Source organism: Panthera tigris, chromosome A3 (genome assembly GCF_018350195.1).
Source record: "Panthera tigris isolate Pti1 chromosome A3, P.tigris_Pti1_mat1.1, whole genome shotgun sequence".
In the NCBI taxonomy this organism is placed as follows: domain Eukaryota; kingdom Metazoa; phylum Chordata; class Mammalia; order Carnivora; family Felidae; genus Panthera; species Panthera tigris.
Window position 1 is genome coordinate 78,841,600 of NC_056662.1, and position 22,140 is coordinate 78,863,739.

The 22,140-nt window shown below is 34.8% G+C and overlaps 1 protein-coding gene across 3 annotated transcripts in view; it reads right to left on the reverse strand.

Moving 5' to 3' along the window:
• Window positions 1-22,140, reverse strand: part of USP34 (ubiquitin specific peptidase 34) — a 249,085-nt gene that overhangs the window by 127,197 nt on the left and 99,748 nt on the right. For all 3 annotated transcript variants that reach the window (XM_042981450.1, XM_042981449.1, XM_042981451.1), the window contains 8 exons: window positions 13,599-13,724; window positions 13,302-13,431; window positions 12,381-12,416; window positions 11,916-12,046; window positions 10,707-11,320; window positions 8,540-8,754; window positions 3,812-3,927; window positions 3,595-3,722 (listed from right to left, as the gene is read on the reverse strand). In XM_042981450.1, coding sequence (XP_042837384.1) covers window positions 3,595-3,722; window positions 3,812-3,927; window positions 8,540-8,754; window positions 10,707-11,320; window positions 11,916-12,046; window positions 12,381-12,416; window positions 13,302-13,431; window positions 13,599-13,724 — 1,496 coding nt within the window. The remainder of the gene's footprint in view (window positions 1-3,594; window positions 3,723-3,811; window positions 3,928-8,539; window positions 8,755-10,706; window positions 11,321-11,915; window positions 12,047-12,380; window positions 12,417-13,301; window positions 13,432-13,598; window positions 13,725-22,140) is intronic.

The window sequence follows — 22,140 nt, forward strand, 5'->3', positions numbered from 1 at the left end:
AATCAAGAGTCAGACACTGAACCAACAAAGCCACCCAGGTGCCCCAAAAGCTAGATTCATTTTATCAAATAAATTGGAATATGACCACAGAAAAGGAAAAACAAACAATGCTGACAGGTCTATAAACCATGTAAGGAACTGCAAAGAAAATATAAAAGTTAGTACAGAGAAAATAAAAAGATAAACCTTCCTTAAGTACATAAAAAACTGACATCACCAAGAAGTAGACTTCTGTGTTCTTTTGTCAAATGTCAGGAAAATGATAAATAAGGTTGCAGCGGCCCATTTGTTTCAACATAAGGAAGAGCTTTACCATTAATATTAGCATCCTTATACAACACTCCTTTCTGATGGTAAACCCAGGGGCTAGATTTGAAAAAGAATTCTTATATTCTTTAGGGTTTCTATAATTCAGATGCCACTACTGACTATTTTGGACCAGGTAATCCTTTTGTTGTGGAGAGGCTGTTCTCTGCATTGATGGATATTTAGCAGCGTCCCTGGCCTGTAGTAATACATCTAATACCATTCATTAGTGTTAATGACCAAAAAATATCTTGGTTGATATTGCCGGGGGGGGGGGGGGGGGGGGATCACTCCCACTGAAAACCACTGGTTTATCAAGAAACCCAGACCAATGATGCACAAAAATTTTTCAACTTGCATAATAATGTTGGTAAGTTTAACTGGTATACACTGGATGTGGTGTGTATTTCCTATGCTAAAAAATGCCATTATGCTCTAAATATTATCACATATGACTATCGTTCACTACAAAACTAGCATGATACAGCAACCATCTGAAGAGTCAAGTTTGAGGGCAAAATTAAATGCAACACAGTAATCATGTTTACAACATACTCAATAAAGCATTAATTAAGTAACTGTATCAGGATACAGGAACTGAACAAAGGAAAAATGCTTTAATTTCAACTAATCTGGGAGTGGACAAATTAAAGCTTAATAAAAAATCCAGATTGACTATTTTCCGTTTTACACACTTATTTTTCCTTCTGTCCCTTTTAAGTTTTCCTACTTTTAAATGATGTGATGACTGTGGAAAAATAAGAAAATCAAAAAGCATAAGGAAGAAAAAAAGTACTCAATTCTCTCAAAATTAACCATTTTATAGTCTCACATATTGCTTGCAATTTTTAACAGACAAGCCTGTAATTATATGCCTCTATATTGATATGATCTTTATTTATTTTTTTTTTAATTTTTTTTTTCAACGTTTTTTTATTTATTTTTGGGACAGAGAGAGACAGAGCATGAACTGGGGAGGGGCAGAGAGAGAGGGAGACACAGAATCGGAAACAGGCTCCAGGCTCCGAGCCATCAGCCCAGAGCCTGATGCGGGGCTCGAACTCACGGACCGCAAGATCGTGACCTGGCTGAAGTCGGACGCTTAAACGACTGCGCCACCCAGGCGCCCCTGATATGATCTTTAAAAAAAAATCTTTCAAGGCTGCATGATGTTTCATATTTCACACACTCTTACTGAAGTATACATGGAAAAAGTGTATACCTAATAACTGAGAATAGGAGGTGAACATATCTGTATGATGAGCACCCCCATCAAGAAATAAATCATTACCAACATACATCTGGCTTTCATTGTGCCTCTGTTCTAGTCACTACATAACCCAATAGTAACCATTATCCTGACTACTAAATACAATCATTTTCCTGTTTTTAAACTTTACATAAATAGAGTAACAGTGATACACTCTCTTATATCTGGCTTATTACACTCAACATTGTATCTGTGAAGTTCATCCATACTATTCCATGCAGCTGTAGTTCATTCAATGTTACTGCTATAATGTCATTCAACAAAGAGTCCACCATTTAGTTTTCCTTTCTACTCTTTTTTGACACTTGGATAGCTATATAAAGACTATTCAGTTATTTTGAATAATGCTACTATGAACTTTCTTTTTAAGTTTGTTTGTTTGTTTGTTTATTTATTTATTTCTTTTGGGGGTGGGGGGGGTGAGAGAGGCAGAGAGACAGAGGGATACAGAGGATCAGAAGTGGTCTCTGCACTGACAGTAAAGAGCCCGATGTGGGGCTTGAACTCACATACTGTGAGATCACAAACTGAGCCAAAGTTGGATGCTTAACAGACTGAGCCACTCCAAGCACCCCGCCTATGAACATTCTTTTCTTTTTACTTTACTTTTTAAATCTTTATTTATTTTTGAGAGACAGAGTGTGAGCAGGGGAGGAGCAGAGAGAGAGACACACACAGAATCCGAAGCAGGCTCCAGACTCTGAGCTGTCAGCACAAAGCCCGACGCGGGGCTCAAACTCACGAACCGTGAGATTATGACCTGATCTGAAGTCAGACGTTCAACCAACTGAGCCACCCAGGTGCCCCCGGACATTCTTGAATGTGCATTTTGGCAATCATCTGGATGTCTTTCTGTAAGGCACATACTTAGCAGTGGAACTGCTGGAATTAGCAGTGGAACTGCTGGGTCTTAGGGTATGCAGATGCACATATGGGAAATATAGACTGTCACAACCACTTAAAAAAACCGTTTACTGGTTTCACAAAGACGTCTAAAAGACAATTAACATTTTAAAATTAACTGCTATACTACCTACATAAATTAAAAAAAATTAATCTAGCCATTAAAAGCATTCCTTTTAAAGAATGTATGTCAAGTGATGTAACTGATGTGCTAACAGAGGTCTATTTATTAAGTGGTTTCTTATACCTGCATGAAGAAACTGTTCAAACTATATAACCGTTTAAAAGAAAAAGCAGAAACTGTCACACATACTTTTTCTAATTCAACTGAGTTTTAAAAAAAAGTTTATAGCATTTAAACTTTAAAGCTTATTAAAGCATTCAGTAAAATTAAATATTTGTATCAGGCTTAGGCAGAGGGTGCTGAAAACATTGTATGAACAGAACAGAATACAATACATTCAATTAGTAAGTGAATGCCCTATAACAGAGATGGCATTACCAAAGCAGTATAAGAGAAAAGAAACCTGAAACTATACCAATGAAAAAGAACTGAAAATCAAAAATTGCGGTAATCATCTTAGCCCAAGTAAGAAGTACATGGCAGAATTCAAACTAGAAAAAACCCCCAGCCTAATTCTTTATGCATGACACAAGTCAAGACATAAAAGATCGACCCAGATGGAAGAACAATGCCATTATCAAAATGTTTGCATTTCACTTAAGTTTAACTTCATTTATCTTATTTAGGTTGTTTTATATATGAAACAGCTCAAGAACATTTAACTAAAATTTGAAAACACAGCAGTTACCACTATGTTTCCAGAATCAAGAAGAAAGTATTGTTATTATTACTTTGTTTCTGTTGCAGGATATCTAATCAAGGGTGTCACAAGTGCCGAAAAAGAAGGTCTAATTTAAAAAAAAAAAAAAAAAAAAGAACCCTATGAGGTAAAAAATCTTCGAACCTAGTAAGAAAACCACACTTAAAAAAAAAAAACAAAAATTTTGGTTGGTAATGTTTCATTAAATGCTATGAATCCAACATACCATAGTCAGTAAAGAATACACAAAAGGAACTTTACTATATAAATTTTTTTTAAATTCCCATTTACCTGTTGTTTCCTAAATTTTCAAGGCAACCTTCAATGAATCTCATTCGAATCTGTCTATCCGTAAACCAACATACTAAGGAACAGAGAAGCTTCTCTGCTTCATTTATTAATCCTTCAGAAAGATTAACCTACAAAAAATGTATATACGTAAAGTTAGTTTATCCTGTTTGCATTTTGGTGTAATTTTGTAGTCTTTTCATTCTATTAAGTAACTTACCGCATCATCATCTTGAACTATATCCCACAACAAAGTGTTTCCTTTCTTGCAAACGTTATCCAAATTAATGTCTGTCACAGCATTACTGTTGAATTGATGTTTATGAACTGCAGGTCCTGAAGGGATGAAATACAACACACTATAGAGGAATGCAACTGACTGAAATTGTGAATTATAGCATTCGTAATGTTAACAAATCCAAAGTAAAGTGTAACAATTTATTTTTACACCACAAAATAAAAACAATACAAGATTAACACAACAGTTGCTTTGTGAGCTGCAGTGTTGCTTAGAGATTGATAAGACTAAAGTTTAAGAAGAGTTTTCTTCTCATAGTCTCTTCATTATTTCTAGTAACTATGTTTTTCACATGTCAAGTGAACTATATATAAATGCTTGAAACTCAAATTAAGCATAAAGATAATTTTCTTGGAATAATTTTATAGCCAAGAAACATTATTCTAAATTACCTTCTGTATAATGTTTTATACCCCTACATTTAAAAAGTTGTACCAAAGATGATTTACCTACAACATTCAACTAAATGCAAAGATTCTAGTGTAATAATTTAGGCTTTGTGTGCCAAGCTAAATAGATTTTCACTGGTTCTAATAAGTAAAAATGCTTGTTTTTTTGAACAGCTTTACCATGAAATTTCCCTATTTAATTGTACATACACATTGATTTCATTGAAACAAGAATTGTACAACCATCAACACTAATGTTTAAAGCACTTCCACCACCTTAAAACATTCCTTCATACCTAATTACAATTCCTATCACATTCCTCAGCTCTAATCCATTTTTGCATCCACATAAATTAGCCTTTTCTAGAAATTTCTGTAAATGGAATCATACAATTTGTGTAGCCTTACATCTGAATTTGTTCACTTACCAAAATATGTTTTGAGGTTCATCAATATCAAAGCACATATAGTATTCATTTTAATTACAGTATATATGGAAATACTTCATTTTGGTTATATTCAACAGTTAATAGACATTTGAGAGATTCCAGGCTCTGGCTAATATGAATGATGCTGCCATAAACATCTGTGTAACAAGTCTATATGGACACATGCTTTCCTTTCTCTTCGGTAAACTGGAATTGGTGAGTCACAAGATAAATGTGTATTTAACATCTGAAGAATTGCCAAACTGTTTTCCAAAATGTTTGTGCCATTTTACATTCCCAACAATAGTTTATTAGAGTACCAGTTCCTGTTCCTCTACATCCCCAGAATACATCAGCAGGGTCACTCTTTTTAATTTCAGCCATTCTAATAGGTGTGCAGTAGAATCTCATTGTGATTTAAAAATTTTCATTTGCGGGGCGCCTGGGTGGCTCAGTCGGTTGAGCGTCCGACTTCAGCTCAGGTCACGATCTCACGGTTCGTGAGTTCGAGCCCTGCGTCAGGCTCTGGGCTGATGGCTCGGAGCCTGGAGCCTGCTTCCAGTTCTGTGCCTCCCTCTCTCTCTGCCCCTCCCCCACTCATGCTCTGTCTCTCTCTGTCTCAAAAATAAATAAACATTAAAAAAAAAAAAAAAGTTAAAAATTTTCATTTGGTAAGAGACCTAAGTGGTTCAGTCAGTTAAGTGTCCCTCTTGATTCTGGCTCTGATCATGATCTCCCATTTGGGGGATCCGGTCACACAAGGGGCTCTACTCTGTGCTCAAACTCACTTGTGCTCTGTGTAAGCTCAAACTCACAAACTGTGAGACAATGACTTGAGCTGACATCAGGAGTTGGATGCTTAACCAACTGAGCCACCCAGGAGTCCCTCAAATAAACAAGTATTTTTTTTAATTTTCATTTCCCTAATGACTAATGATGTTTTAGCATCTTTTCATGTGCTATCATTCATTTGTGTATCTTCTCTCTTTGCTAAATTACTACTGAGTTGTAAAAGTTCCTGCATATTCTGGACATAAGCTCTTTATGAGATACATAATTTCCAAATATTTCTCCCAGTCCTTGGCCTGTCTTTTGGTGGTTTTGTTTTAGTATTTCTTTTTTAGCTTAATTTTATTAAAGTGTAATGTAAACACATAATCAAGATATAGAACATTCCTATCACCCCAAAATGTTCCCTTGTGACTTTTTACAATCATTCTCTACCACCAAACCTTAGGTAATCATTAAGAAGATTTCAATCATTATAAACTAATTTATAAAACCTTGGATTGTGAGTAATTTGTTCTGCATGTGTTCCACAAGATGAGCAAACATTTCTAATAAATTTTAACTTGCAACACAAATAGTATGTGGCACCAAATGTCACATGATCACAACTGAGCCAATGGTTCCTGAAATCTGCTTTGATATACGAGTTGGATTACAAGCATGTGCCTGGAATGAATTATGCTTGCAAACCAAGGTTTTACTGTACTTTTAAACATTCCAGAATTGCTTTTAGTGATACTCAGTATGTAGTACACCCTTTTAATTTCATTTGCTTAGAATGTTGATATTTACCCATTATGTTGCATGTATTAGTTCTTTCCTTCTTATTAATGAGTAGTATTACTTTGTATAAATATACCATATTTTGTTAATATACCAGTTAATTCCAGTTGAAATTATTCTGGAACAGGTATGAACATTCAATGTACAATCTTTTTGTTTACGTATGTTTTCATTTCTCGGGTAAATAAACCAGAATAGGAATTGCTGGGTCATATGGAGAGATACATGTTCAACTTGATAAGAAACTGTTGTAACAGGTCCCAAATCAGCTGAATTAATTCATACTCCTCAACAGCAACAGAGAGTTCTAGTTGCTCTAGAAGTTAGTGTCATTTAGTATCGTTAGTCTTTAATTTTACCCATTACAGTAGGTATATAGTAGTACTGCATTGTGGTAGTAATTTTTTGCATTTCCCAGGTAACTGGAGATATTAAGCATCAGTTTCATGTATTTATTGACCACATTTCTGTATCTTCTTTTAACTATTCAAATCTTTTGCTTCATGCCTAGTACAGAGCCCAACATGGGGCTTGAATTCATGACTGTGAGAGCAAGACCGAGCTGAGATCATGAATCAGACACTTAACTGACTGAGCCGTTGACCCCCCCCCCACCTTTTTTTTTTTTTTTGCCTATTTTTAAACTGAATTGTGTTACTGTGTTGAAAAGTTCTTCATAGTACTAAATAGTTATACAAGGTAGACTCAGAAAGCATTAATATACATAATAATTCTGCTCAATTTCTAACTTCATATAGTAAAAAATAGGTACAATACTGAGTAAAAGGAAAATAGAATAAAAATAATGGTGAAAATTTAGTAAATATGGTATCAAATTCAACTGACCTCAATCTTACTTAATCTATTCATTTCTCAAAAAACCGCAATAACACAACAATAAAAAAAAGTCAAGATACCCTTATCTACATCATGCACACGTAACATTTGAAATCAATTAAACTGTTGCCAAAGTCCATAAGTTATACCTCTAAATTTGATTATGGCTTTTTAACATAAACCTATCTATCAGGTTTACTCAGTCTGTACTGGTACACCAAAATCCATTTCCTAGGCTAGCAGGGGCTGATAGTACCTTAAAAAGCATGAGGTTGGACCTTTATTTTAACTTTTAAAAAATTTTTTCATGTTTATTTTTTTTTGAGAGAGAGAGAAAGAGACGAAGCAGGCTCCAGGCTCTGAGTTGTCAACGCAGAGCCTGATGTGGGGCTCAAACTCACAAACCACAAGATCATGACCTCAGCTGAAGTTAGATACTTAACTGACTGATCAGGTGCCCCTATTTTAATTTTTTAAGTGTATATAGCACTTTATTTTTTTTGAAGTGTACTCTACAATGTTCCATTAGTTTCAGGAAGTTGAACCTTTAAACTGCTAATTCTAATACTATTTTTCCCTCTTAATTTGTCTCTCTTTCCTTTTTCTTCTATTATTCTTTAACCTCCTCTAACCTCCATTCTTCCAAGTATGGTCATTTCCTATCACTTTTTTTTTTTTTTTAATTTTTTTTTTCAACGTTTTTTATTTATTTTTGGGACAGAGAGAGACAGAGCATGAACGGGGGAGGGGCATAGAGAGAGGGAGACACAGAATTGGAAACAGGCTCCAGGCTCCGAGCCATCAGCCCAGAGCCTGACGCGGGGCTCGAACTCACGGACCGCGAGATTGTGACCTGGCTGAAGTCGGACGCTTAACTGACTGCGCCACCTAGGCGCCCCTCCTATCACTTTTTAAAGAATGATTTGAAATGATTAGAACCATCATTTTGTGAACATTTCCATCACTCCGGATGAAACACCTTGCCCTGTAGCAGTTACCTCTACTCTTATATCCTCCCAACCCTCCCTAGCCCAAGGCAACAATTAATCTACTTTCTACTCACTAAAGACTATGCTAGACATTTTACATAAATGGACTCATAGAACATATGACCCTGTGTAATTTCCTTTTAGCTCCTTAGATTTCTAAATACAAAATTTAATACAGCCATTTATTTTCTAACATACAAGACTATAATTTTATATATTATGTATTTCCTTCCCTAGCTAAATATCTCTTGATAGAAATGTAGCCTTTATATTCATGATGGAGTATTCATAATAATTTCATTCCCTAGGAAAGAAAACAAACCACACACATATGATTTGGCAAAAATATTCAAGTATAACATTAAATATTGAATCCTTTTATCAATATAAATTGTTTTAAAGAAAGTAAATATTTTACTTACTACAAAACCTTACCTTGACTAAGATGTTCATGGTAAATAGATGCTAAATTGGGAAGATGTTGTTGGAGATGAGATGTTAGCTCTGCATGTGAATTAATTTGAACTAGTTCCTCTTCACACCCAGATTCTTCACCATCAAAATCAGCCATATTTTTTTCTGATTTTGCACTGACCTGGGAGCTACTGCAACTGACATCATCTGCACTTAGCATATCATCAACCATATGCCTATTAACACAGAGAAAAGCACAAAGTTAAAACACATGTTGTGAAACACACAAAAATTGTCTCAAAAACTGAAAACCCCACTATGTCAGAATTTTAAATTAATTACACAATATACCCACATATTGTCTGACCCATCAACACACTTCACTAAAACCAACTCAAAGATAATTTTAGGGAAAATCTGTAAACTCACTGTTACATATTTTCTGAACTCAAACCACAATGTGAAACTCTGTACAACTCCAAAATCGAATGAGATTACAACCAGGAAAATACTTCATTTTAAGGCTGCAATCTAGATGTGGTTATTAACCAGGAGACTTTTATTCAATGTAAACTCCTATTAAAACAATACCTAGTAAGCAATTTACTTCTGAAACATACCATACTGGGTACTTTAAGGATGGAAAACAAAAAAGATAAAAAATAACACAAAGAAAAAATGGTCAGGATTAATTTAGAGATTCACAAGAGGTACCCTGCACAGAGAACATGGGAAGTGCTAATATGAAAATTGTAGGTCTTGTGAAGTAGGGAATTGTTGTGGGTATGAAAACTAAAAGATCTGCAATGTGCCAAAATGAATATATTTCACCTCAGTTTTACAAACTAATTGCTTTGTCTTCCTTATAAGCTATCCTGGGAAGAACTTTGAATGTAAAACGTCAGACTATAAACCACTGGTTCTCAATCACAGGGGGACACTGGGCAATGTTTAGAGATATTTTTGGTTATCACAAGGTGGGAGATGCTGCTGGCATCTAGAGATAGAGATTAAGGATGATGCTAAACATCCTATAATACATTCACATTGCTGCAAATTCAAAACACAGAATTATTTGATCCAAAATGTCAATACTGCCAAGATTGAGAGACATCACCTTAAATTCATATGGATTAGTAATAAGAAATAAAGGCAAAGAAAATAAAGTAGTAAATATATGGATATATAGTTCTCCCAAACAACCACACTGAATTCTGAAAGTCCTGACACACTGCCAAGTGTTAAGAAAACTAATACTGATAAACCACATATTTGTATTTTATTGTCAATTAAAATTTACTACTTATATGACGGTAATAAACAGGAGCTAACACATATTGAGATCTATTATGTACCAAGTACATCGGCCCATAAAATGTTCACATTAAAATCCAAGAGGTAAGTACTAATGTTCCTATTTTATAGATGAGAAAATGACTGAAACAAAAATTAAGTACTTTCCCCAATAACACCTAGTGACAGAATCACTTACTTTTAATTACCACAAATGTATTTCACAAATACTCAAAAAGCTTTATCCTTATTCATACCCTAAAATTAAGATGCATGTAAAATTTCCTTTTAATGATCACAATTTAATGGAGTTTCCACAAGCAATCTTATAACTGCTTTAAGGTAATTATTACAAGGAGATAAAGATCTAGATCTGTGTTGTCCAATATGATAGCAACTAGCCACTATGGTCATTGCACACATTGAAAAGTTGCTGATCTAAACAGAAATGCGCTGTAAATATAAAACATACACAGAATATTGAAGCCTTATTACAAAAGAAAGAAAAATATCTTTGTTTTTTTACTGATTACATACAGACATTTTAGATATTACTGCTTTAAATAAAACTCATAATTAAAATTAATGTCACCTATTCCATTTTGCTTTTTAAAATGTGCCCAGAAGCAAATTAACAATTATATACTTACAGCATGCTTTTGAATTTACATTATATTCTTACTTGCACTAATCTAGAATATACTGCAATTCAATAAACACAAGCTGTAATTGGTTCCCTAAAGGAAATAGACTTTTTTTGGTAAACATTTATTTTTTAAGTAATCTCTACGCCCAATATGGGGCTCAAATTCACAACCCCAAGATCAAGAGGCGCATGCTCTATGAACTGAGCCAGCCAAGCACCACAATACAATCTATTTTTAAGGAGACTTACCCATCATGGTGGTGATGATGATGGTGGTGGTGGTGGTGGTGATGCTGTGGACCAATAAACTGCCGACAATTAAATAATTCATTCCCAATAGTCTCCCCAAGAAAGTCCCCAGTGCGTGTAATACAAGATTCCTGAGATGCTTGTGCTATATGAGCAGCATTCATTTCCCCTGAAATATCATGTTCTCGATCTTCAGAGTGTGAACAGGCATCTAGCATTCGTATTCGATTATCTACTGAAGGCATTGAATCAGTGTTAAAAACCAGGTCCTTTCCTGTTCCATTGCTTGTCCCACTTCTTTCTGATGGGCCTTGGGAATCCCCTAAGCAAATGCCTGCTTGGCTTTCTAACTTTCTGTTCCGAAGATCTGTACCACAACTGCTTTTAGGAGGATTATGACCATGATCATCATCTTCATCTTCTTCTTTAAGGGCTTCAATATCTGCAATGTCTTCTGACTGTACCTCACTGCCAGGGCTCCCAGCGGACTGGCTGGCATGGCTAGAATTCACCTCATTGCTAGATCCATCGCTATGCCCACTACTGCTACCAGGACCACTGCTTCCATCTTCACCACTGTTGGCAGTTTCATCAGAACTTCCCTGCATAGATTCCTAGATTTAGAAAGAAACAGACTTAAATAAATATTTAAACTAGTAAGAAAAAAGTAACTGACATGAACACCCTGACTTTTTAAAAGGTTGACGCAAGGGGCACCTGGGTGTCTCAGTCAGTTGAGCATCTAACTCTTGATTTCAGCTCAGATAATGATCCCAGGGTTGTGGGATCAAACCTGGTGTCGGGCTCCAGGCTCACTATGGACTCTCTCTGTCCTTCCCCCAATCACTTGCACAAGTGCACATGTTCTCTAAAATAAAAAAAATGAAGTGCAAACCCATCACCGCAGAAACATTAGCCCTGTCTGCAAAGTGACACTTTAACTTTCCTCCCACATCCATCTCTGTTAATGTAAAACAAACTTTCCTTTAAAAAAAAAAAAAAAAAGAGTCTGCTGTAATCATGACAGACTCCTCTAAAAAATATACAATAGAATTAAAACACACAAAATTTAAAGAACCTTAACAATAACTACTTACAGAAGAGGCCTGAACATGGACTATGTTTATATTTCCAGTTCAAAGGATAAACATGATAAAATCCCCAAAATCCAAAAATCTTGTTAAAGTGGGGGGAAAACTGTTTTCATACCTCTGTGTCTGAAAGTCGTTGTTGGACATGTTTCGTTCTATTAATAAGTTGCTCATCCATTTCAATGTCACTGCCTCCACTTTGATGTGTATCACTGTTATCACTGCTTTGAGGACTAGCAGCAGGTGACCCTATATTAAACAGATTTTACATTGTTACTCTTAATTTGTATTAACATGGGAATTTATGAGAATGACACAATCCTTTGATTCTTCCATTTATAAAACCTTTGTGCTAAATAGCCAAAAAATATAATCTGGAAATATGTTAACATTCATTAATTATCTCTCAAGAGGACATAGATGATTTCAATTGAAAATAAGATGGATAGCCAGTTAAGTGTTCATATCTACTCAAAAAAACTTTATAGCCCTGATACAAATATATTACATAAAATGAATTCTATGTGATCATGAAAACAAAACTACAAGTCATCTTGCCATGCATTTCTAAGACTCAACTTACAAGGTGATGGGGCTGCTCTTCTGAGCTCTTCTTCCTCTGAAGGAAAAGGAAAAAACAGGAGGGAAATATTCTAAGTGACTGATCTTCTCTGGAAGATTATCAACTGCTCTGATTATTATTACAAAATCAACAAAATACAGGCAGAGAAACCTGAAATAATAAAGTCCCTAACACCTACAATAGTAGTTGTGTGTGCCTGAATGGAAAATCCTTAATAAAAACATAGTTATATGATGTCAGGAGACCAAAAAATGGGGTAAAGTTGATAAAGTTTTAGAAAGCTCTGGAAAGCTTTCCGTAAAACCCATAAAATACCTGAAGTGAGACAACTTTTGAATTAGAAAACACAGAGAATTGTACCACTATGATCTGCTATAAAAATTGTTTCTAAGGGGCGCCTGGGTGGCTCAGTCGGTTAAGCGGCCGACTTCGGCTCAGGTCATGATCTCGTGGTCCGTGAGTTCGAGCCCCGCGTCGGACTCTGTGCTGACAGCTCAGAGCCTGGAGCCTGTTTCAGATTCTGTATCTTCCTCTCTCTGCCCCTCCCCTGTTCATGCTCTGTCTCTCCCTGTCTCAAAAATAAATAAAACGTTAAAAAAAAATTTTTTTTTTTAAATTGTTTCTAAAACAAAGTATGTTGTTTGTTTTCTAACCAAAAGCTCCAAAGCTATTAGGAAATGGTTTCCCCCCACCCCATGGGAAGAACTAATGAGAGAATATCCAATAACTACTACAACTTCATTACTGTTCTTTACTTGAAGAGTAAACCAAAAATATTAGCTAACCACTATTTATTAACCCTTTAACAAATACCCTACCTCCCATCTCAAACTTATTTTGAAGTTAATACTGAGAAGAAACTGCTTCAAGTTTGAATTATGGAGAAATATTACTTTAAAAAATACATCACACTTTACTAACCTTTCTTATTTCCAATGGGAAGATTAGTATTTAATAATGATGCAAAAGAACTCTGTTTAGACAGCTGAGCCTTAGCTGCTAGTGCATTGTTCCATAATGCTTTAATTAACATCGACGCCAAGTATAGGGTCTTTCAAAAAAAGAGAGAGGTTGAAATTAGCGTTTCATAACAAATTTAATATTCTTTTGCCTAAATGAAACGTGAACATTAAAAACCTACCAATTATCTGCATCACAAACAAATTTTATATTAAAAAAAAAAACACCCACCATTACGTAATGCTTTAAATATATTACCTGTTCAGTATGAACACTTGGCTCAAGAGCTGAGACCAGATTAAGGAGATGTCTAAGTGGCACTGGATCCAAATTCTTGATGAGTGAAGGAAATAAGTCATGTATATACCGACTACAATGTTTCAACTATAAAATAAAGGTAGAGACAATAATCAAATTATACTACATTAATAAACAACCTGATACCAAAAAGTTCTACAGAAAACTTCTAGTTTAAAAGTCAAGAAAGCAGTTGGAACAATATTTTCTAATATGTTGGGAAAATATTCATTATCATGTATCATAAATGGCAGTACATAACATTATGAAAATAAAATTCCACTGAAGCAGAGCTTTATCTTATCTAAAAAAACCAAAGCTTAATTTTCCAGCCACAAGAGGGAAGCACACAATAAAAAAAATTTCTGGAATCCAAGTATAAAGAGGATTCCAATTAAATTTATAATATAGATCATTAAAATATAAACAAATTAGTGTATTAAAATGTAAGTAGTTGCAAATAAAATAAATTGCAAACAGAAGAGAAATCCAAATTAACTATTCTAAGTGTAACATATTTTTCATATTAAATGGTTATAAAGTATTCATACAGGTGCGCCTGGGTGGTTCAGTTGATTAAGCATCTGACTTTGGTTCAGGTCATGATCTCATGGCTCATGGGTTCGAGCCCCAAGTCAGGGTCTGTGCTTACAGCTCAGAGCCTGGAGCCTACTTTGGATTCTGTGTCTCCTCCACCCTCTGCCCCTCCTCCACTCACACAATGTCTCTCTCTCAAACATAAACAAACATTTAAAAAAAAAGTATTCAGGGCGCCTGGGTGGCTCAGTCAGTTAAACGTCCGACTTCGGCTCAGGTCATGATCTCACAGCTCCTGAGTTCAAGCCCCGCATCAGGCGCTGTGCTGACAGCTTAGAGCCTGGAGCCTGCTTTGGATTCTGTGTCACCCTCTCTCTGCCCCTCCCCCGCTCACGATATGTCTCTCTCTCTCTCTTAAAAAAAAAAAAAGTATACGATGTTCATTTTACTAGAGTACATAATAGAAACTCACTTAAAATAAACGTCTACATAGAAATAAACCAAGAAACACAAAATCTCCTTATACTAAACAGAATAATAAGTGAAAGTGTAACATTAAATACTACAATATCGTGTAAAATAAGTATCTTCACCTTAAAATAAGCCATCAAGCTGCAAAGTGCAAATTCAAGATATGCAACAAATAAGAGCAAGCCAGTAATTCCCAATTTGAAGGTTCCAAAAGTAAAAATCTCAGGGATCCAACTTACTTTCTATACATAAAAATTCCATCAGAAAATATATGTTTTTCTATTCTAAAATACTGACTTTTATATTGTTCAGGCATAAAACATATGAACTTTTTTATGCTATCTCCCCTATCAGGATATATATGCACAACAGAATCTGAACCAGAAGACAAAATAAAAGTAGTAAAATAACTTTGGAGTAATTCCTCCACATTGGGGTGACTTTCTATAAGCTACACTATTTATATCATTTGATATGAAGGATAAGTAAATAATCAATTAAAAGTTTACTGCTTTTAGGGGTGCCTGGGTGGCTCAGTCGGTTGAATGTCCAACTTCAGCTCAGGTCATGATCTCGGGTTCATGGGTTTGAGTCCTGGATATGCTCTGAGCTGACAGCTTGGAGCCTGGAGCCTGCTTTGGATTCTGTGTCTCCCTCTCTCTCTGCCTTTCCCCCACTCATCCTCTGTCTCTCTCTCTCTCTCAAGAATAAATGTAAGCAGTAAAAGAAAAAAAAATTTTAAGTTTATTGCTTTTATAGGTCTTACAAGTATAATTATACTTTTCCTAATTAAAATGTAACGAAACATAGTAAAAAATAACTTTCTGACTTGCTGCCACTTTGATCATACAGAAAATGTTACTTCCATAATAGACTCAAATTTCATAATCAAATACCTTACTGGTTATCTTTTAGTGACAAAACCCTTGAAAGATAATTACGTAATCCTGTAATCCTATAAATATATAAGGCCCTTTGAGGGGTGGCCCTGTACTGACAGTGTGGAGCCTGCTAGGGATTCTGTAGCCTTCTCTCTTTGCCCCTCCCCTGCTTATGCTTGGTCTCTCTCTCAAAAATAAACATTAAAAAAAATTTTTTTTAAATAGAAGGCTCTTTTAGAGGTGTACATCATGAAAACAAATTCAGAAAGTAAAGACAAAAAAATATTAAAATTACACAGCTTAAAAAGATTGCAGTGTGAAGTCAGTTCATACTCTTCTTCATTAGTTATCACAAAGTAAAAAGAGGAAAAGGAGTCAGGAAAGATGGTAAAGCAGAAAGTGCCAGGGATCCCTGTCTGCATCTTGACAGCAGTTATATAGACAGAACTGTCTGATGCAACCACTCTGAAACTCTGGAGTCAGTCTGAACCTTCACACTGACACACTTCCAAGGGGAAAGGCTAGCCAGTAAATTGTGGTTAATAATGGCATATTTCAACCTGCAGTGTGATAGCAGCTACCCATTCCCCACTCCATGCCCCTATGTCAAATAGCTGTGGGGACAGTAATATGTAATTCTTCTTTAGCTTGCTGGTTTTTGTCCATGACTTTATTATGCCTTACACAAAAATAAATTCAAAATGGATGAAAGACCTAAATGTGAGACATGAAATCATTAAAATCCTAGAGAACACAGGCAGTAATCTCATCTGCTGTCAGCCATAGCAACTTCTTTCTAAATTATGTCTCCTGAAGCAAGGGAAGCAAAAGCAAAAACAAACTATTGGGACTTCATCAAAATAAAAAGCTTCTGCTCGGTCAAGGAAACAATTAGCAAAACTAAAAGGCAACCTTCAGAAGGGAGAAGATATTTGCAATGACCTATCTCATAAAAGTTAGTATCCATAATATATAAAGAACTAGGGACACTTGGGTGGCTCAGTCAGTTAAGCATCCCACTCTTGATTTCTGCTCAGGTCATGAAACTGAAATTGCTGAGTTTAAGGAATAAAATAAAGGAAATAAAAAAAATAAAGAAATGTAAATAGATTCTAAGGGACCTGTGAGAACCACAACCTACCAACATACTCATTATGGGAATCCCAGAAGAGAAAGGACTAAAGTATATTTGAAGAAACAATGGTTGAAAACCTCCAAATTTAATAGAAAAACATGAATCTACAAATCCAAGGAGTTCAACACATCCAAGTAGGGTAAACTCAAAGAAACCTAGAGCAAGACTTATAATCAAACTGTCAACAGTCAAAGACAGTAAAATAATCCTGAAAACAGAGATAAACAATGTACCACATATAAGGGACAGTCAATAAGAGTATCAGCAAGTACCTAATCTTCTGATTAGAAGATTGGAAACCAGAGAAAGTGGGATGATATACTCAAAAGCTAAAAGAAAAAACTTTCAATGGAGAATTCTATAACTGGCAAAACTATCTTTATGAGAAAGAAATTAGTACATTCCCGGATAAACAAAAATAAAGGAGTTCACTACAACTAGACCTGCCTTGCCAGAAAACCTAAAGGAAGTCCTTTACAATGAAATGAAAACAAGCTAAACAGTGAAGAAATTAAGACCTCTGAAAAATACACAGGAAAATTAAAAGCTACTATTGTTTTCATTTCTAACTCCACCTTTTATTTGCTATAGGATTTAAAAAAGAAATGCAAAAACAATTATTGCTAATGTAAATAACTGTACACACAATGTATTAAGTTGAAAGTTGTCATATCAATAATAAAAATGAGGGAAAAGGAGCTATATACAAGCAAAATTTTGTGTAATATTTGACAAATTCAAATTAGATTATAAGAATCTCAAGATGTTAATTGTAATTTCCACACCAAACACAATATCTACAGAATCTTTTTAAAGAAAAAGTAAATGAGAATCAAACACTACAAAAAATCAACTAGGAACAACACCAACAAAAGGGTGTAACAGAAATGATAGACAAAAACACTGTTAAGACATATAGACAAAAACAGAAAAAAGGCATAAGTATATTCACTCTTTGAATAATTACTTTAATGTAAATGGTATAAACTCTGCAATCAAAGACAGAGAGTGCTAGAATGGATTTTAAAAACATGGCACAACTGTATGTGGTCTACGAGAGACACACTTTATATCCAAAGACACAAACAGGATAAAAGATAAAGGATGTAAAAAGATATTCTGTGCAAATATTAAGCAAAAGAGAACTGGGCTGACTATGCTGAAATCAAATAAGATAGACTCTAAATTTTTTAAAGGTTACTAGAAAAAATGGAATTACCATATGACCCAACAATCTCACTTCTGGGTATACATCCAAAATAATTAAAAGCAGGATTTTGAAGGGATTTGTACACCTATATTAATTTTACACTGTACATTATTCATTCACAACAGTCAAAAGATAAAAGCAAAGTAAATGTCTATCAATAAACAATTGTGGCATATACATAAAATGGAATATAATTCAAACTTACAAGAAAGGAAATCCTGTCACATGCTATGATATGGGTCACCATGAGAACATTATGCTGAGTGAAGTAAGCCAGTCACAAAAGGACAAATACTATTAGATTCCACTAATGTGAAATATACAGAGTAGTCAAAATGATAGAAACAGTAGAATGGTGGCTACCAGGAGCTGTAAGGAGAATAAAGGATTTGTTGCTCAATGATTTAATGTTTTGTTTTGTTTTTAAATAAACTGTATGCCCAACAAGGGTCTCAAACTCAAGACCCCAAGATCAAGAGTCACATGATCTGCCAGCATGACACCCTTATGTTTGTTTAATGAAATCAGATTTTCAGTTTCGGAAGATGAAAACGTTTTAGAGATCTGTTACATAACAATATGAATGTATTAGAACTTAAAAATGGTGCAGAGAATAAATTTATGAAGTTTTCTTTTTCCTACTATTAGGTCTTTTTTAAAAAAGATTAATAAAGAGTGATGTAATTTATTAATAAAAGGTCCAGGTTACAGCAATACAGTATAAACATTATATTTTTATAATAACATTACCTTATAACCATACCTTATAACCCAAAGCTAAAAGCACAGAAATAAAATAGACATACAGATTAGAAAAACAACAGAAAATTAACAAAACCAATAGTTGGTTCTTCTAAAAGATTCTCAAATGTTTAGCTAGAAAAAAAAAAAAGATATAAATAGCTAAATCGACAAATTCAAATGGGATATTACTATCAAGCTTAATACTATGAACAACAGTACACTAAAAAATTAGATAACCTAGAAGATAGGGAGGAATTCCTTGCAAACTACCTACATTAACTCAAGAAGAAATAAAAAGAAATTGAATCAAAAAAAAAAAAAAAAGACATTGAATCAGTAATCAAAAACCTCCCAATGAAAAAAAGTACTAAAATGCATGGCTTAAACAAAGAATTCTAACAAACATTTCATAAAAAATTAACATCAATATTTCCTCAAACGCTCCCAATAAAATTGGAGAAGAAAATACTTATTTTTTTAATGTTTATTTACTTTTGAGAGAGAGAGAGAGAGAGAGAGAGAGAGAGAGAGAGAGAGAACGTGCACAAGTGGGGGAGAGACAGAGAGAGGGGGAGACACAGAGTCCCAAGAAGGCTCCAGGCTCTGAGCTGTCAACACAGAGCACAACGTGGGGCTCGAACTCACGGACCTCAAGACTGTGACCTGAGCCGAAGTTGAACGCTTAACTGACCAGGTGGTTCTGAGAAGGAAACACTTCTTATATCATTCTATGAAGCCTTATAGGTCTTCATAAGAACAAAAAATTACTAAGCAGTACCTCATAAATGACAGAAAGTCCTCCAGAAACTATTAGGAAATCAAATCAAAGAGCATACCAAAAGGATTATTCACTATGCCCAAGTGAGATTTATCTCAGGAATTCAAGTGTGGTTCAAAAAGAGTATCGATTACTGTACATATCATGTTAGCCAACAGAAAAAAAGCAACATAGTCATCTTAACTGACAAAGAAAGAATGACAAAATCCAACATCCTTAAATGATAAAAACTCTCAGAACACTCAGAGGATAAACTCAACATGATAAAGGATATTTATGAAAACCCCACAGCTAACTGCATACTCAATGATAAATGACTCATTTTCACATAGGATCAGGAACAAGATAAGGATGCACATTATTTACCGCTGTGTTTTAACACTATACCAAACTTCTAGCCAGTTACTGGACTCCACCCCATAAAACTGAATACATCCAAATTGGAAAGGAAGATGTAAAACTATTCAAAAATGACACAATCCTATATGCAAAAAAAACCCTACATATAAGGTAGTAGAGCTAAAAATCAAATAGACAAAGTAACGGAGTACAGATCAACAAGCAAAATTAAGCTGTTTCCATATACTTGCAATGAATTATCTGACAAAGAATTTAATCTAGCAATTCCATTTACAATAGCATACAAAGAATAAAATACAATTGATCCTTGAACAACGAAGAAGATAGGGGGTGCTGATCCCGTGTCGTCAGAAAGCTGAGTGTAACCCTGACTCCCAGAAACATAACTATCAATAGCCTACTGCTGACCATAAGCCTAACCAACAACATAAACCAGAATATCAATAACATAAAGTCAATTAACACATATTTGGTATGCTATATATAATATATACCACATTCTTAAAATAAATGTTAAGAAAATCGTAAGAGAAAATACATTCACCATACTGTACTGATCAAAACGACCTATGTGGGGGCACCTGGGTAGCTCAGTCAGTTTAAGAGTCCGACTTCAGCTCAGGTCATGATCTCCCAATTCATGGGTTCAAGCCCCACATCAGGCTCTGTGTTGACAGCTCAGAGCCTGAAGCCTGCTTCAGATTCTGTGTCTCCCTCTCTCTGCACACTCTGTCTCTCAAAAATAAATAAATGTTAAAAAAACATTTTTTTTAATAAAATACCTATGTGTATGTGGACATAGGCAGTTCAAATCTATGTTGCTCAAGGATCAACTGTACTTAATGAATCTAATAAAAGAGGAAAAAGACTTGTATACTGAAAACTACAAAACACGGCTGAAAGAAATTATAGTTTAAATAAATGGAAAGACATCCCATGTTCATGGATAGGAAGACTTAACATGTTAAGATGTTAAATACTACCCAAAGTGATATATAGATTCAATACAATCCCTTCAAAATTCCAAGAGCCTTTTTGGTCAGAAATGGAAAAGTCAATCCTCAAATTCATAGGGAATTGCAAGGAGTTGTGAAAAGCCAAAACAATTTTCAAAAAGAAAACTGTGAAACCTACAAGAAAATAAAAGTAATTAGAACAGTATGGTATTAGCATATAGACCAATGGAATAGAACAGAACACCTAGATACAAACTTTCACATAAATCGTCAACTAATTTTCAAGACTCACAAGACAATTCAATGTAGAAAGGATAGTCTTTTCAACAAAAGGTGCTGGGAAAACTGGATATTCACAAATTGAAAAATGAAGATATATATTTACCTTACACCATACACAAAAATCAACCCAAAATTGATCAAAGACCTAAACTCAGGAGATAAATACACAATACAACACTAAGAAAACACTGGGGAGAATCTTCACAACACTAGATTCGCCAATGGTTTCATCATTAGGACACCAAAAAAACAGATAACCAAAAAAGTAAATAAACTGAAATCCATCAAAATTAAGTTTTCGTGCATCTAAGGATACTTTATTTTTTAAAAATTTTTTAGTGTTTTTATTATTTATTTTTGAGAAAGCGTGCACACACACAGGGGAAGGTCAGAGAAAGAGGAAGACATAATCCAAAGCAGCCTCCAGGCTCCAAGCTGTCAGCACAGAGCACAATGTGGGGCTCAAACTCATGAACCTGATCATGACCTGAGTCAAAGTCAGATGCTTAACCAACCAAATCACACAGGTACCCCTATTTATTTTTTTAAAGTAAGCTCTACGCCCAACATAGGGTCTGATCTCATGACTCCTGAGATTATGCTCTACTGATTTGAGTGCGCAGGTGCCCCCAAATCTAAGGATACTTTAAAGAAAGCAAAAGAAAACTCGTAGAGTTGGAGACAATATATGTAAATTATATATCTGATAAGGGATTAATATCCAGAATGTAAAAAGTACTGCTGTTATTATTTTTTTAACGGGGCAGACAGAGAGGGGAAGAGGGTATCTAAAGTAGGCTCTGTGCTGACAGAAGAGAACCCAATGCAAAGCCTGAACTCACAAACTATCAGGTCAGATCATGAACTGAGCTGAAATCAGATGCTTAACCAACTGAGCCACCAGATGCCCCATAAGTACTACTAAACTTTAAAATCTCCCAAGCAACCCAATTCAAAATGGGCAAAGGTCTTAAATAGACATTTTTTCAAAAAAGATATACAAAAGGTCAATAAGCATACAAAAGGATGCTCAAAGTCATTAGTCATTAGGAAATGCAAAAAAGTACAAATTAAAACCACAGTGAGATATTACTTCACACCTCCTAGGAGGACTAAAAAAAATTTTAGGACAAATAACAAGTGTTGGCA